General features: G+C 36.4%; 1 protein-coding gene across 1 annotated transcript in view; it reads left to right on the top strand.

Moving 5' to 3' along the window:
• UTP20 (UTP20, small subunit processome component) overlaps positions 1–15,383 on the top strand; it is an 87,524-nt gene that overhangs the window by 36,132 nt on the left and 36,009 nt on the right. The window contains exons 24-31 of the mRNA XM_027542011.1: positions 13–98; positions 877–1,002; positions 4,093–4,259; positions 6,112–6,320; positions 10,930–11,073; positions 11,670–11,749; positions 13,988–14,205; positions 14,815–14,959. Of these exons, the coding sequence (XP_027397812.1) occupies positions 13–98; positions 877–1,002; positions 4,093–4,259; positions 6,112–6,320; positions 10,930–11,073; positions 11,670–11,749; positions 13,988–14,205; positions 14,815–14,959 (1,175 nt within the window). The remainder of the gene's footprint in view (positions 1–12; positions 99–876; positions 1,003–4,092; positions 4,260–6,111; positions 6,321–10,929; positions 11,074–11,669; positions 11,750–13,987; positions 14,206–14,814; positions 14,960–15,383) is intronic.

Genomic DNA, 15,383 nt, shown 5'->3' with positions numbered 1-15,383 from the left:
TATCATTCCTAGTTGTTGCTACATCAGGATCAGATGGTACAAAAAATAACACTGGATTGCATACTGACATATAAACATCCACATATTCTCCCTTACAGGTAAGTTATTTGAAGCTAAAGAAATGCTGTTTAGGGGGCTATTTTTACTCTTTTCACCAGAGAGCCTCTTATAATTTTTTAAAGGCCCCAGGAAATTACTCTCTTTTCTAAGGTAATCATGCTATTTTCAGGTAAGCAATGAAAACTAGAAGTATATTTGTTTGTTAAGAGTGCTTCTTCATAGATAATAAGGTAGGAGAGAGAGTATTAATTGAAAAATATGTGTTGAGGTTATGTCATTTCTTCTTGCTTATATAATGGCATTAAAATCTTGATGATTACTTAAGGAATCGTCGTAATTACCCTCCAAGAACTGAAGAAAGCTTTCATATTATGTTTTTTTAAACGGCTGAATTATTGACTAACCCCTTATGATCCCTCTTGGGCTTCCTTTGTAGTTCGGCTGGTAAAGAACCCACGTGCAACGCGGGAGACCTGGGTTTGATCCCTGGGTGGGAAGATCCCCTGGAGAAGGGAAAGGCTACCCACTCCAGTGTTCTGGCCTGGAGAATTCCAGGGACCATATAATCCATGGGGTCACAAAGAGTCGGACACAACTGAGCCACTTTTACTTTCACTATGATCCCTCTTACATTTTAAAATTTGAAACTTGCCATTTTGGAAGGTATTTGTGTGAAGACTTTCTTTTATGGATGTCAGCTACAATGTAAAATATTCTTAATGCCTGTTTCTTTTATGTATATATTTATTACTCTATTATATTTTTAAAAAGTATTTTTGATTAAGTGATGATTTATGCTAAATTCTATTTGTAAAGGGAAAACCTACAAAGATTGCTTGAAGACAGAAACTTTAAGGAAGAGATAGTGCATTTTAGCATTTCTGAAGATAATACAGTGGTGAAAGCAGCCCACCGAGCAGAACTGTTTCCTATTCTGATGAGGTAATATATACTCTTTCAAAACTGATATTTTAAGGGTTGGTCCCAAAAACAGTTGTGAATATAGTATTATGATTCTTTCAGCAATTATAATGGAATATTTCATCTTGAATTTTATTTATTTTTATAATTGGTTCTTTGGGGAAAGTCAAATTGTTATAGAGACTTATTTTAAATATTTTGTCCCTAATATGAGGAAAAATCTTGACATTGTTTTTTTAATTGTGTTATTAAAATTAAATCCAGTATTTCTCTAAGGTTTAAACCATTGAGAAATAGTAAAAATAATGTATTTGTTTGATAGGTAACTAATTATGAGATATAAAAACTAACCATGTATAAAACTTTATTATAGTTTTTATAGTTTTCATTGGATTTTTCTGGGTCAAAAATAATTGTAAATAATAATCATCAGTCAGCTTGTTAGTCCCTGTTTAAAAACCTTTTGAGGTCCCATTTTACTGAGAACAACAAATGGAGTGCTTACTACTCCTTTAAGGGCATGGTATGACCTAGCCTAGACCTGCTTCTCTAACATCTCTTTCATTTACCACCCCTCTCAGAGCCCACACCACAGTCTTTCTTCACAGTACTTAATCATCCAACATGGCCTCTTATTATCCATTTTCTCTACCAGAAGACAGACTCCATGCCTCTTAGTCAGTAGTGGTCAGATGAAGTTTGTCTTCTCTTTTCTGATATAAATACCCCCTTCACTGTTGTGTCGTTTGATCTGTGTATTCCCTACAGAGCCTACATGAGTTAATTGGAGTGGTGGTAGTTGTAGTTATCCTTGTCTTGCTACTGTATTTAACAGTAATGTTTCTAGAACAGTTGTGCTTGTCTTAAAGTGTGGTCTGCTCCTTCTTGGTGGGGGCTTTCCCAGAGATGCTTTTAGGACATCCACGACGTTAAAACTTTCTTCATAAAGACATTCCCTTTCCTCATTGTGCTGCTGTTTGTGCTGACCAGGCAAAAGCAGTGAGGTGTAAAACTCCAGGTGCTTAGCATGAATCAGGACAGTGGCTCCAAACTGTGTTAGTCATTCTTCATTGCCACAGACCTAGAGTTTAAAAAAAAAATTAAAAGCTGATTTCACTCACTGCCCTTATTGAGTCTTGAGCCTTGAGTACTTGTCTTTTTATTATTCTGTATGAATTAAGAGGTATGCATAAAACACTTCTTCAGCTCACTAGTTTCCATGGAATTTTTTTTCAGATTTTCCAAGTAACTGATGCATATTACAGAATCATTCATGGGTAAAGATCTGTTCAAAGTGCAAAGTAGACAGATGGATTTTAATGTAACAGAGTTTACAAAATTCACTGATAATGGTTTTAGATTCCACCTTGCAACTAGCCTTTAAGAAACTGCCTCTTCTTGAGCTTTGGTGCAGAATCCAAGTAGAATATTCACAATTATCTGAGAAGAATTATCTGAAAGTTTACAAAATATATTCCCCTTCTCCAGTTGCATATCTGTGTAAGGCTGGATTTTCTTCAACCACAGTATATTGCAACAGATTGAATGTAGAAGCTGATACGAGGATTCATTTATCTTCTGATAAGCCAGGCAATAAAGAAATTTGGAGAGGAAAAAAATGTACAACAATGCCTCTGATCTCTAATTTGGAGAGGGGCAGGTTTGGAAAATACAATTTTTATTAAAAATGTTAGTTATGCTAACTTGTTTTAGCTTGTACTACGACAAATAATAATAGATAAAAGTCACATATACAAAAGCTCTTAAGTAATTTTTAAGAGTAAAAAGGGATCCTAATATCAAAAAGTTTGAAAACCATTGTCTAAATTTTGAATGTTAAGTCAGTAGTTCTACCATGCTAAGAAGGTAGCTTTTATTGCTATGTTATTTAGTTTTTTTACTAAATGGATGTTGAATTTTATTAGAATGCCTATTGACATGTATTTAAATGATCGTATTAACTTTTTTCTACAAGCCATTGATCTGTATTAATAGATTTTACTAGTGATTCTTTCTTGCATTCTTGGAATAATCCTTATTCAGCTTTAATACTGTTTTAATGCAGCGCTGGGTACTGTTTTCAGAAATGTTGTGGACTTCCCCCGCCCTCCCCATTATGTATTTATTATTATTGAAGTATTTACAATATTGTGTTACTTTCAAGTGTACAGCAAAGTGATTATTATTTGTATATATTTTTCAGATTATTTTACATTTTAGGTTATTATGAGATATTGAATATAGTTGTTCCCTGTGCTATACAGTAGATCCTTATTGCTTATCTATTTTATGCATAGTTTGTATCTGTTCATCCCGTAGTTCTAGTTTATCCCTTTCCCCATCTCTTTCCCCTTTGGTAATCATAGTTTGTTTTCTATGCCTGTGAGTCAGTTTTTGTATATAGATTCATTTGTATTATTTTTTAGATTCCACATATAATTGATACCATATTTGTCTTTGACTTAACTTCACTTTAGTATGATAATCTCTAGATCCATGCCTGAAAAAGGACTATTTCCTTCTTTCTCCCTGCTGTGGAACTATATCATGGGGATTGTTTCTCCTTGAAAGTTTCAACAATTCATCTGTAAAACTGTGTTGACTCCAAGTTTACTCATGATTACTGATCTCTTCAGGTTTTGTTAGGTTCCTTTTGACTATTTATAGATGTCGGTTTTTTCCAGAAGATTACCCATTTAATTGAAATCTTTCCAGCTTCCTTGTTTTACTTATAGTTGTACTCTCTTATTTTACTTCGTTTTAATCTATATATTCCTGTTTTCATTATTCCTTGTTGAGACTTATCTTTGGCCTGCCTGTTTTATTTCTTTTTTTCCCTCCTCCAAAGAACCAGCTTCCAGTCATTGTCTTTAACATTTTCTTCTTCCTGTTTCCCTTTGCCTTGTTTGTTGTTGTTATTTTAAAATCTCCATGTTAAAAATTTGATTTTTATTTCATTCTTCCCTGTTTTAGAATACATTGATTTAAATATGTTGAGCTGCTATTCCAGCCTTCTAGGAAAACAAAACAACTGTGTTTTAGGATTAATGTGCAAGAAAATAATGTTTGGGGGTTAATGTGCAAACAAATAACCTTCTTTGGACATTTTAGAATTTTGTATGGTCGAATGAAGAATAAGACTGGAAGTAAAACTCAGGGGAAATCTGCTTCTGGTACCCGCATGTCCATCGTCCTGAGGTTCCTGGCTGGGACGCAGCCAGAAGAGATCGAGATATTCTTAGACCTGCTATTTGAGCCTGTGAAGCACTTCAGGAACGGTAGGTATCAACTGCCTGCCGCGCTGTGAATGCATATTCTCTGCTCAGACCTCTGCTGTCTCAGGCTGTTCCCCCACACTCTTGGGCGTCTTTCTCGGGGTTGGTTGCTCCTCCCAGTCTCAGTGGTGGTCTTTTTGCTGACATGCAATTCATATAAATTTTGATTGAATTAGGTAGACCTCACAAATGATCTTGGGATTATCATCGGCCTTGCGCTAATAAGCCCCTGATTAGAAAATGTGTGTTTTCTGCTTCTCTTGTACATTTTGGCCATTTGAAAAGTGGTGCCAAGTTGTAGAGCATGTGCCAAGCGCTTAGTCGCTCAGTCGTGTCTGACTCTTTGTGACCCCACCGACTGTAGCCTGCCAGACTCCTCTCTCCCTGGGAATTCTCCAAGCACAGATACTGGAGTGGGTTGCCATTTCCTTCTCCAGAGGATCTTCCCAACCCAGGGATCAAACCCAGGTCTCCCACATTGCAAGCATATTCTTTACCAACCCAAGCCACCAGGGAAGCCCTTGAAAAGTGGTACTTCTCCATATACGATGAATAGGTTTTTCCTTAGAAACTTAAAGTGTGCTGCAAAATGAATCTTAATTGTCCTGGCATGTATTGTTTCACTGAGTCATTCACCTACTAAATAGTAATTTGTCAAATACCTCCTGTGCCCTGGACACTGTTGAAAATAGAAAACTGAGCATTTATAACCTCTGCTCTTAACCTCACAGTCTAAACAAAGTGGATTAGTAACTGTATACAGTGTGATGTTCTGTCATATGTTCTCCAGTATGTGAGGTTCATCTGCTTCGTGCCAGAATTAATGACAGGCTCCTTTACCTACAACTCAGTTGACCCTTAAAACAGCCACAGTAGGGTTCAGTATTTATTTGTTGCCATTTTACAGGTAGGAAACAGGCTTAGAGAGGTAAGTACTTTGCCCTGGGATTTGAACCCAGATGAAGCTGGGATTCAAATCCAGATCTTCCTGACTACAATACCTGTGTTCCAGTTTTATAATTGCTTTGCTTTAGGCAAACATAGATTTATTTGTAGGGTCATGTGTTGCTTTTTGTTTTTTTTAATGATAGGTATAGCTTTTTAAAAAGTTTTCATTCAGTATAATATTGCCCTGTGAAGAAAGTTGGCTGTTAACGAATACAAAAGTTTTTGTTCAGTGCAGTGGCCTCTGTTGTAAGAGGGTAGCTATAAATGATACCCTTATGGATAAACCACTTAGGTATATGAATCAGCAAGCTCATGATCTCATACCAGTTGGTCTGAAGTAAAGCTCAAACAATAACAATTCAAGTCTTTTAAGTAAATTATGAAATCAGTTTGGCACCCATTTATAAAGGACTATTGTTTTATTTATTCGCAAGCGACTGCAAGAGAAATAAAACATTTGATTCTCGGCTTTAAAAGAGTTTATCACATAGCAAGGTATTTTCTTTGAAACTGCTAAAATTAGCATAGTCCGTGAAAGCTCAGAGGGAAAAATGTGGAAAGTTGATAGAATATTAATAAAATGGAATTCCTCAGGTTTTGCTGAATTGTATAAATAGGGGAAGAATTGGGCTTAGAGACTTAGTTCTTTCACAGGTTTCTTACTCTCTCTGATTCCTCAGTTTCCTCATTTATAAAGTGATAATAGTAAAACCTACTATATCTAGCTCATTTAATGTTTGGTAAGAATCAAAAGGAGAAAAATAAGGAAAATATATTATCATCTGTAAATTATAACAGTAGAAAATGCTGTATTATTGGGAGAAATTGAAAGGAAGCTATAATTGTAAATAGGAACGAGCTAATATTTCGCTTCACATGCTATCTCTGCTCCTCTGTGTTTCACCAGGAGAATGCCATACCGCTGTCATTCAAGCAGTAGAAGATTTAGATTTGTCTAAAGTTCTTCCTTTGGGTCGTCAGCACGGCATATTAAATAGCCTTGAGATAGTCTTAAAGAACATTAGTCACCTGATCAGCACATATTTACCAAAGATTCTGCAGCTACTGCTCTGCATGACTGCAACTGTGTCACACATCCTTGACCAACGAGAAAAGGTGAGCAAGATTCACTTTAAACTTTAGCTTTCTTCTTGGGCAAATAGGACTTCCCTGGTAGGTCAGCTGGTAAAGAATCTGTCTGCAATCCAGGAGATCCTGGCTCGATTCCTGGGTCGGGAAGAGCCCCTGGAGAAGGGAACGGCTACCCACTCCAGTGTTCTTGCCTGGAGAATTCCACGGACAGAGGAGCCTGGCAGGCTACAGTCCACAGGGTCACAAAGAGTTGAACATGACTGAGCGACTTTTATCACTTTCTTCTTGGGCTAATACAGGTTGGTGTTTTACTTGGAAAATTGGTTGGAGCCCATAGCTAACATCATTCTAAGTTAAATCTTTCTTATGTAAGGTGTCTCTTTAAAATGACCTTTCCTATTAATGGGAATCTTCACTGTTATAAATACTTACGAATAGCTAGAAAATGCAGATTGTATCAAGTGTCTATTTAAAAAGGAGGTGAAACGGTAGGGAGGCATTTAGTTCTGTCTATGTCTCAGAGACCAAAGTCTGGTATAGTTAAACTGATGTTTCTTAGATTTTTAATTTCAGAAGCCTGAAAGTATGAAACACGTCTTCTAACTCTCATTTATTCAGAGTATTTGGAGAATGAAGACAACACTGTTGGCATTGTCCTTGTTGAGATAGAGTTGCCCAGAGCTCTTGTAAAAATAAATGCTTACCTACTCTAAATGCAGTGTTTTAAGTGAAGGTAAGTAGCAAGATTGGGCATGACAAGCCAACTAGCTAACTGCCAGGAGGCTTCATGAGATGGTGCTTAGGAAATGTTTTCTGAATGATTTTAAAGATGATATATTTATGTTCTGTTGAAACAAGTGTGTGAACATAAGTTTACTCTGTGGAGTTTAGGGGAACTTAAAATGTTTTTATGGACTGAAGACTTCTTGAAGGAGATAGGACCTGAAGTGAAAATCCACATTCAGGTTTCTGCTGTTGATTCTTAACTCACATTCTGCTGTTGTTGTTAATGACAAATAGGCAGTTTTAATTTGGCTAAAACTCATTTGTTTTATTGATGTGCCTGGTGAACTGCCTCTTAGATACAGCCAGAATTTTATGCTGCTTTATTCATTGAGCCCCTACTGTGTGTCAGATACTGTACTAAGCACTGGGGCGAAGGATCAAACAAAAGTTCCTGTCCGTTTAATTATTCAGTAAATACTTACTTCACACCTGCTATCTGCCAGACATTGTTGTAGATGGAAAATGAAATAGTAAGGACTCAGTATCTTGGGGAGGTTATAGATAAATAGCCAAATGATAGAAGAACATCAGTTGGTAAGTTCTAAGAGGAAAATAAACTCAGGAGGTGACTCTGCAGACATCTGTAAGTCATTCTCTGTGTCCCTGTTTTCTCTCTAGTCCTCTGTTCGTGACTTCTAGCCACCTTGGCCTCCCTGAGCTGCACCATTGTCCCCTCATTTTCCTTCCCATACCAAGGTCAAAGTCTGCAGGCAGGAAGTCAGGGAATGTGTAGGACTCATCTCAACTGTTTCTCCTCTCTCGGGGATGTCCTCTGTTGCCTGCTGTCCAGTGTCCAAAAAATCATTGTTTCATATATTCTTCAGTGTCTTGAGAGGGGAGGCTAAATCTGGTCCCTGTTATTTTATCATGTCTAGAAACAGTAAAACCACCTGAAGAGAACAGGCAGAGCAGCCCTGCAGCTAACACAGGGCTGGAAGCAGCTCATGTTCCCAACAGCCAGAGCAGAAACCTCATGAGATGTGGCATCAAGGAGTGTCCTAGGAAGGGGATTGTCTCTGTAGTGGAGCCAGATCAGCCCAGGCATAAAAGCTACTGTGGCTCCATCTAACAGAGCCTAAAAAGACCAAACTTTTCTGAGTGAATCAACTGCATCCCAGAATAAAGCTCAAAACCTTTTGGAACAATGGATAGAATCAGACCCAGAAATGATACAGGTGATAGAATTAGACAAGGACATTAAGAAATATGTGCCATACATTCACAAAAGGAAAGGAAAGCATTAACGTGTTAGGGAAAGACATGAAGATGTAAAGAATTTAAAATAACTAGAGGTAGATGTGTGCTGCTTTTAGTAGGGTGTTCAGGGTCACCTCTCAAGAGCTGATATTTGAGCTTATACCTACCCAGCCGCTGGAAGAACATTTCAGGCAGAGAAAATGACTAGTAGCACAAAGTCCTGGGGCAGAACAGTATTGACATATCCCAAGAAGAAACAGAATTTTAGTTTTTGTCTTATAGTGAGTGACAGTGACTGCCTATATGTGGACATGTTAAATCATGAAAGTCCTTTGACTTTCTGGTTAACTTAGAAGATGTTACTCAGTAATGCAGCCTTACTCCTGAGTCAACAATCAGTAATTCAAAGGCTCATTTATACAGTTTCACAGTTCATTAGACAGTGAGGTGCTAGCCTTCCTGACACATAAGAGCCTTCTTTTCTTCTTTCTTGTTAATTCTTGAACAAATCCAGGGAATTCCTTGAGTTTCTGTAATGAATTATCACACAGTAATATGCTCAAGTGAGTTAAAATTCTGCCCTTGTGTATTTGAGTGAAGTCAAACATTGACTTTTTTGTAGCTTTCAGATCCTTCAGGGCATTGACTGACACTGAAATGGTGTCTTGAAGGTTGTTTTGATTTGGTTTTAGTTTTTTGTGTTTTTTTGTATTGGTATATTTAAGCAAGGAAGTAACTTGTAAATGTCCATAAACTCCATCATATGGAGTATTCCTCTAGGAATTAAAGTCTGCAATTGCTCATTCTTAGGATTTTTCTCCAGTTTAATTTCTCAACAATTACTGAGAAGACTGGGCAGTTGGCCCTGTAGTTACAAAAGAGAATAGAACATGCAGATTCTACTTGATGGGGGCCTTGCGGGGCTGATGGAGGTGGGGGAAAGTGGGGCCTCTGACTTGGTGTCATGTTTGCCAAGGTTAGTTTCTTACTGCTCCAGGGTATCGTGATACCATGCTTCTTCAAATATCAGTAATAGTTTTTATCTTTCGCCAGATGTGATCCAGAGAATAATGGAAATACTGTCAGTGGAACTGAGGCAGAACAGAATGACTTGTAACAGTGTCACTGTCTTGTGCTTGTCTGGCATTTCCTCTCTTTGTAACTTGTGTAATAGTTAGTTAAAAGTGAATGGCAGAAACTTGATGGGTATGTCAGCCATCGTGATTCCTTAGATTTACATAGCAAATCAATGGCATCTTCATACTCTCTTGAATTTAAAATGTTCAGTTTCATATTCAGATACCTCCATTCATCAGATTATCAGATTCTTATGACAAGTAACTTGAGAGTTTGCTCCATGTTATCATTGCCACAAGACTTGATGTTCATTGTGTTACAGCACTTGTGCTGACTTCATACATTTTAGTGTGCTTTAAACGTCACTAATTAAAGTCAAGTGTAGAAAATAAGTTGCCACTTATATATCCAGAGCTCACAATATGTTAATCAAGTGGAAAAACAATTAGGTTTTGAATCTTCTCCCATTTGTTTGGTTTTACAACATTCTGTACTTGGGAGAAATCTCTCTGAGGCCTTTTTTTCTCTCTGCCTGACCTAAATCTCTTCATCTTTTAAGATCCAGTGGAAATTCTCCCTAAAGTTTAACCTTTCTCTAATTTATAGTAATTCTTGTCCTAAGTCAAATATCTTTGGTATTTTTCATCTCTGTTGTAGTTTAATAAATGTTTAGGAAGATTATAAGTTGAGGTCAGGACTATGGCTAGCATACCATTGGACTCATTAGTATAGGTTGAGTATATTTTTCTACCCTGAGCCTAAAAAATTGGCTGCATTATTTATATTTTATAACTTGTAGGAAAGGAGATGCCAGTAGAAGTAGCAATACCTGTTAATAAAAGAAATTTGCTGTTAATTTAAACATCTACTGACTCTAGCTTCTATGCCTCTAGACAGACAAATCTTATTTTTCTCCAAATTGTATTTTCCTTTGAGCTGTGTATTTTGAGATCTTTGCAGGCCTTAATTCAGTCACTTCATTCTCCTTTACTGCACAAAGTATTTCACTGTTTGAAGAAACTATAAATTCTTCAGTCCTGTGGACTAATTTTAACAAGAATAACCAAAAACTCATAGTCTTTAAAAAAAAAAAAGTAAAAATAAAAATACAAATTTAAAAAAATAGAAAAGTGGCTTTCATTTGAAATGAACATTTAGATTTTATTTTTCCTAATCTGAAGCATTATAATGGCAGAGTGTTATATTTGTGAAAAGAAACCAGAATTTTACTTGAGACAATTGCTTAAATAAAAAAGTAAAACAATGTGGAACACAAAACCGATGTTCCCACTGAGATTTTGTTTTGCCTTGAGAACACTTAGTGTGATTTTGCTGGACATTGATAATAGAACACATCTCACCGCCTTTTTTTTTTTTTTGAAGTCTGTATTCCCTTCTTGTTCAGTGAGAAAAGCAATATGACTTACTGATTTTTCCATGTGAATCAGAACCAGAGTCAACAGACTTAGCAGGATTTCCAGCTTGATTCTTAGCTGTCTGAGCAGAAGTGCCTCCCTGAGGAATCAAAGCTAAAGACAATATTTTCTTATAATAGAAGATCTTTATTTTACAGATACAGCTAAGGCTTATTAACCCACTGAAAAATTTAAGACGTCTTGGAATCAAAATGGTAACTGATATCTTTTTGGATTGGGAGTCCTATCCATTCAGAACAGAAGAAATTGATGCAGTATTTCATGGTGTAGTTTGGCCCCAGGTAAACCTTGATTCCCACATTCTGCCCAGATATCATCTGCTTTTTCCTTTATTACTACTTCACCCGCACAGTCTACACCCAGGCACGAATGCTTATCCTGGTCTTTTCTGTCATGTCAAGCCTTTCTTTGTTTCTGGAAGTTTAGAACACTTTTCTTTGCTTCCACTACCACCAAAAGCTCAAGAGCTAGTTTCTGTGGTATAGTAGCATTTATACTTAAGGCTAATTTGAATATGACTGTGTCTCTTAAGCAAATGCCATGTAACTTTTGTAGCACCTCACATGATATGCCTCTGGATTTTGACAAGCGTGAGAAAAAATATACCGGGATTGTTGTTGCATGTTTCCTTGTTTGATTTCTCTGGTTGTCCCCACTTGGTGATGATAACTGGTGTAGTTATAGCTAAGACTGTAGCAGAGACTTGATCTTAGGCACAGTTGCTCACTGTTCAGTTTATCCTTTAAATATTAATCTCTATCTCTTGGCTCTTATGTCCTCCTGTGGCTTCTGTTCTTGTTCTGCTTTTCAGTTGTTTGATTTTTTCCTTCAAGTCTGTATATGTTCTTATCTTGTATTGTTTTTATTTTGTATCTAGATCAGCAGGCTTGGATCTGAAAGTCAGTATTCTCCTACTCCTCTACTGAAACTAATTAGTATCTGGTGCAGAAATGCAAGGTAAAATTTTTTTTTTTGTACCTTTAAAAACATCAGTGTTTTAGACTAATCTAGTCAAAACTAATAAAGGGAACTAATAGTGTCATTTATGCTCTTTACACATAGTGAACTATGTTTAGTGCAGTTAAAGAGAATAAAGTCATTGAATCTCAAAATCCATAGTTTAAAGAAAAGTGCAATTTGCCAAATCATAGGTGCAGTATGATCCAGGAAAAATGCTTTTACATGTGTATCTATGTATAAATATAAAATGAAACAGAAAATCAGTAAAAGCTGATTTGTAATTGGCATTCTAGTCTTTTTCTCAGTTCCCACTTAAAAAATTTCATAGGTTTCCTGGATTTTCTAGGTCATTTTCTTCTATTCTTTATAAAACGCCATCTAAATTTACATGCAGCACTGATGGTCACAAATCAGTATTCCTTTATGGACATTATGAGCCATTAACAGAACCTTCATTGACTGATGGTTCAGAGATGCTATGTTACAAAAATTAAATGTATTTACTGAAGGGTGATGGCAGCAGACTTAAGTTTGTCCTATCCAGTTTGAAGAATAAAAGATAGAATAAAGGAAAATGTGTTTTGTCATTGATTCAGTGAAGTTAAAACCTTGGCATCAGTTTACAAAATTGGGATCATACCATATAGCTATCTTTTGATTTTGATTTTTCATGTATATTTTGTCATGAACATTTCCCCATGTCATTAAATAGTCTTCAAAAACAAACTGAACACCTTGACATTGTCTTCCTCAGGAAAGCCTGTTTTGTCTTTACTGTCAGAAGGGCTCTTTTAATTCCCAGTTGGATAAAGCAATTTCATATCTTGTTTTTTTATTGGACGTTTATAAGCCGCACTTCATAGGCATACTTGAAAAACGTTTTATAGTTGTATCATTGTTACACAAATAAGGTATGAAGAACTTTCACCAAAAAAGACTTTACAATAGTGATTCCGTTTTTATGTGAATTAGGTCCTCATCAAGGATAGAGCCATATCACTGGATGCCATTTCATTCTCTTCTACAGTTTCCCTCTCGTTGACAGTAGAGATGATAATATGTAAACTGTCTTGTTTGGTGCCTGCCCACACTGTCCCCAGTATCTACTGGACAAACTTGTATGAACATAACCTCTTAGGACTTTTCTTTGAGTTTGTCAGGACTAAACATGTTCAAATGCTTGAGCTCTTTTTCCGGTGATAATGAACTGGTAAAGCCAAACTATTTGAATTTTTTCAGTTTGACCTTCCTACTAATTGTTAGGATCGCATCTCTCGCTGTAAAACAGTTGCTGGTTTATGTGTAGCTAGAAAGCTTTTGTGTTCCCCGCTCTCCGGGGCATTGTTTGAGGCTTTCATTATTGGGGATGGGTTCATCACCTTTCCTTTCACAAATGATCCTAGTCTGAATGTTGCATATCCTAGATCAGCAAGTGTTTATTTGACCTGTGGTCTGTATTCCTAATTTTCATGTTGTAGTACATTGGTTTTTATGTGAGTGTATAAACATTTACCGGAGAAGGCGATGGCATCCCACTCCAGTACTCTTGCCTGGAAAATCCCACGGACGGAGGAGCTTGGTGGGCTGAAGTCCATGGGGTCACTAGGAGTTGGACACGACTGAGTGGCTTCACTTTCACTTTTCACTTTTATGCATTGGAGAGGGAAATGGCAACCCACTCCAGTGTTCTTGCCTGGAGAATTCCAGGGACGAGGGAACCTGGTGGGCTGCCATCTCTGGGGTCGCACAGAGTCGGACACGACTGAAGCGACTTAGCAGGAGCAGCGTAAACATTCACATTCTAGAAGGCTTATAATTGAAAAATAGCCTGTCTTTAGTACATTTCTCTTAGAACTAGCAGTTCAGAGCTCAGTTTTACCCCTTATTAGCTTAGTGGCTTTGGACAATTCTGTTTTTGCATCTATAATGTAGAGATAAGCATACCACCATAACAGAGATGTTACAAAGATTAACATATACATAAAAAGAGAAATATACATAAAGTGCCAAGATAATATGAGAAATATACATAAAGTGTCAAGATAATACAATGTATGGTGCCTAGAATTATAATCCATTAAATTTTAAAGTAATTTCCCTTCTGAGCTTATTAGCTAGCATTCATCTGCACACATACACATATATCTTCATTAAACTGAAAATCCATAAGGAACATGTTTTTAGAAATAAACATATTGAGAAAGAAGGTGACTGTTTCAATGTTTCCTCTTGCAGATATTTCTGTTTCCTGGCTAAACAGAAACCTGGGCACCCAGAATGTGATATCCTGACCAATGTTTTTGCGATTCTCTCAGCAAAAAACCTCTCTGAAGCTACAGCTAGTCTTGTGATGGAAATAGCCGACGACCTTCTTAGCCTTCCAGATTTTGAACCCTCAGAAGCAGTTTTGAGCTTGCCGGTGACAGGATGTGTATACACAGAAAGTGCAGATGGTATGTAAGCTGTACAGAGCAAACGGTTCTTCTACTTTTGAGGTATCATTTGTACCCTCAGAGTGAAAAAGTCAATAGAATCTGATTCTTCAGATAATCTAAGCTATTAAGAGAGTTTCTCTTCTCTAGGAATTAATACCCAGATTAATTAAATACTTAATAATTCAGTTTATATAAACTGAATCTTCTTTGCAGTAGTTAGAAATTCAGAGTATTTACTCTCCAGAAAGCTCAACTGTCCTCTAGGACATTATCAAATGATTTCCACTGTCATGTCTCTGAATTCTTCTTACCATATTATCCTAACAGTCTTTTAGTGCTACTGAAAGTGGTTTAAATAAAACTTCAAGGGTCTCATATCGGATTTTCAATTTAGATAATGATAAAGGAAGCCTGGCATGCCACATGCAAAGGGTCAGCCATGACTTAGTGACTGAACAATAGTATAGATGTTTTAACTAAGAAGAAATTTAGTTAATCTTGGAGGTTGAAATGTATGAAATTTTCATGGTAATTGAGTACTTGCCTTTTCTGGCATTGAGAAGATATTGTATAGTTATCTTTTAAGAGTGTAGTTAATTAAAATCAGTACATTTATCTATATTTCAGAGTCTATCACAACAGGAGGACGATTAATTCTACCTCATGTACCTGCTATTCTCCAGTATCTCAGCAAAACCACAATAAGTGCAGAAAAGCTAAAAAAGAAGAAGAATAGAGCACAAGTCAGTAAGGAACTTGGCATTCTTTCAAAGTAAGTGGTCTATTGGTTCTTAAAAGGTAATGTTACAACTTGTGATTTTAATTTTTTTAAATTATATTTGGTTTTTCATTTGCTTTGGTAAGGTAAAGGTTAAAGGTTTAGGTTAAAGGTTTTAGGTTAAACCTAAAAAGGTTTCAGTATTTTAAATGTCCTCCAGTTTTCAGTTTATGTAGAATTCTTTTTCTTTGCTGGAATAGACTTTTTATGGCATCTGTCTTTATTATAAAAGATAACAGAGTTTTCAAAATTCTAAGGTAGACTAATAGATTTGCTTTATTAGCCTTTGCATATTTTGTTCAATTAGGATTTTGCATTATGTGAGATCATAAAGTTGTAGTTTTTTAGTGGGATTGATAAAAATAACTAACTTAAAAGAGCAGGTTGCTATGTTTGTTTTTTTTAAGAGTCAAGATCT

The sequence above is a fragment of the Bos indicus x Bos taurus genome, chromosome 5 (assembly GCF_003369695.1).
Source record: "Bos indicus x Bos taurus breed Angus x Brahman F1 hybrid chromosome 5, Bos_hybrid_MaternalHap_v2.0, whole genome shotgun sequence".
In the NCBI taxonomy this organism is placed as follows: domain Eukaryota; kingdom Metazoa; phylum Chordata; class Mammalia; order Artiodactyla; family Bovidae; genus Bos; species Bos indicus x Bos taurus.
The sequence above is the reverse complement of the archived record's forward strand: the minus strand, read 5'-3'. Positions and strand labels throughout refer to the sequence as shown.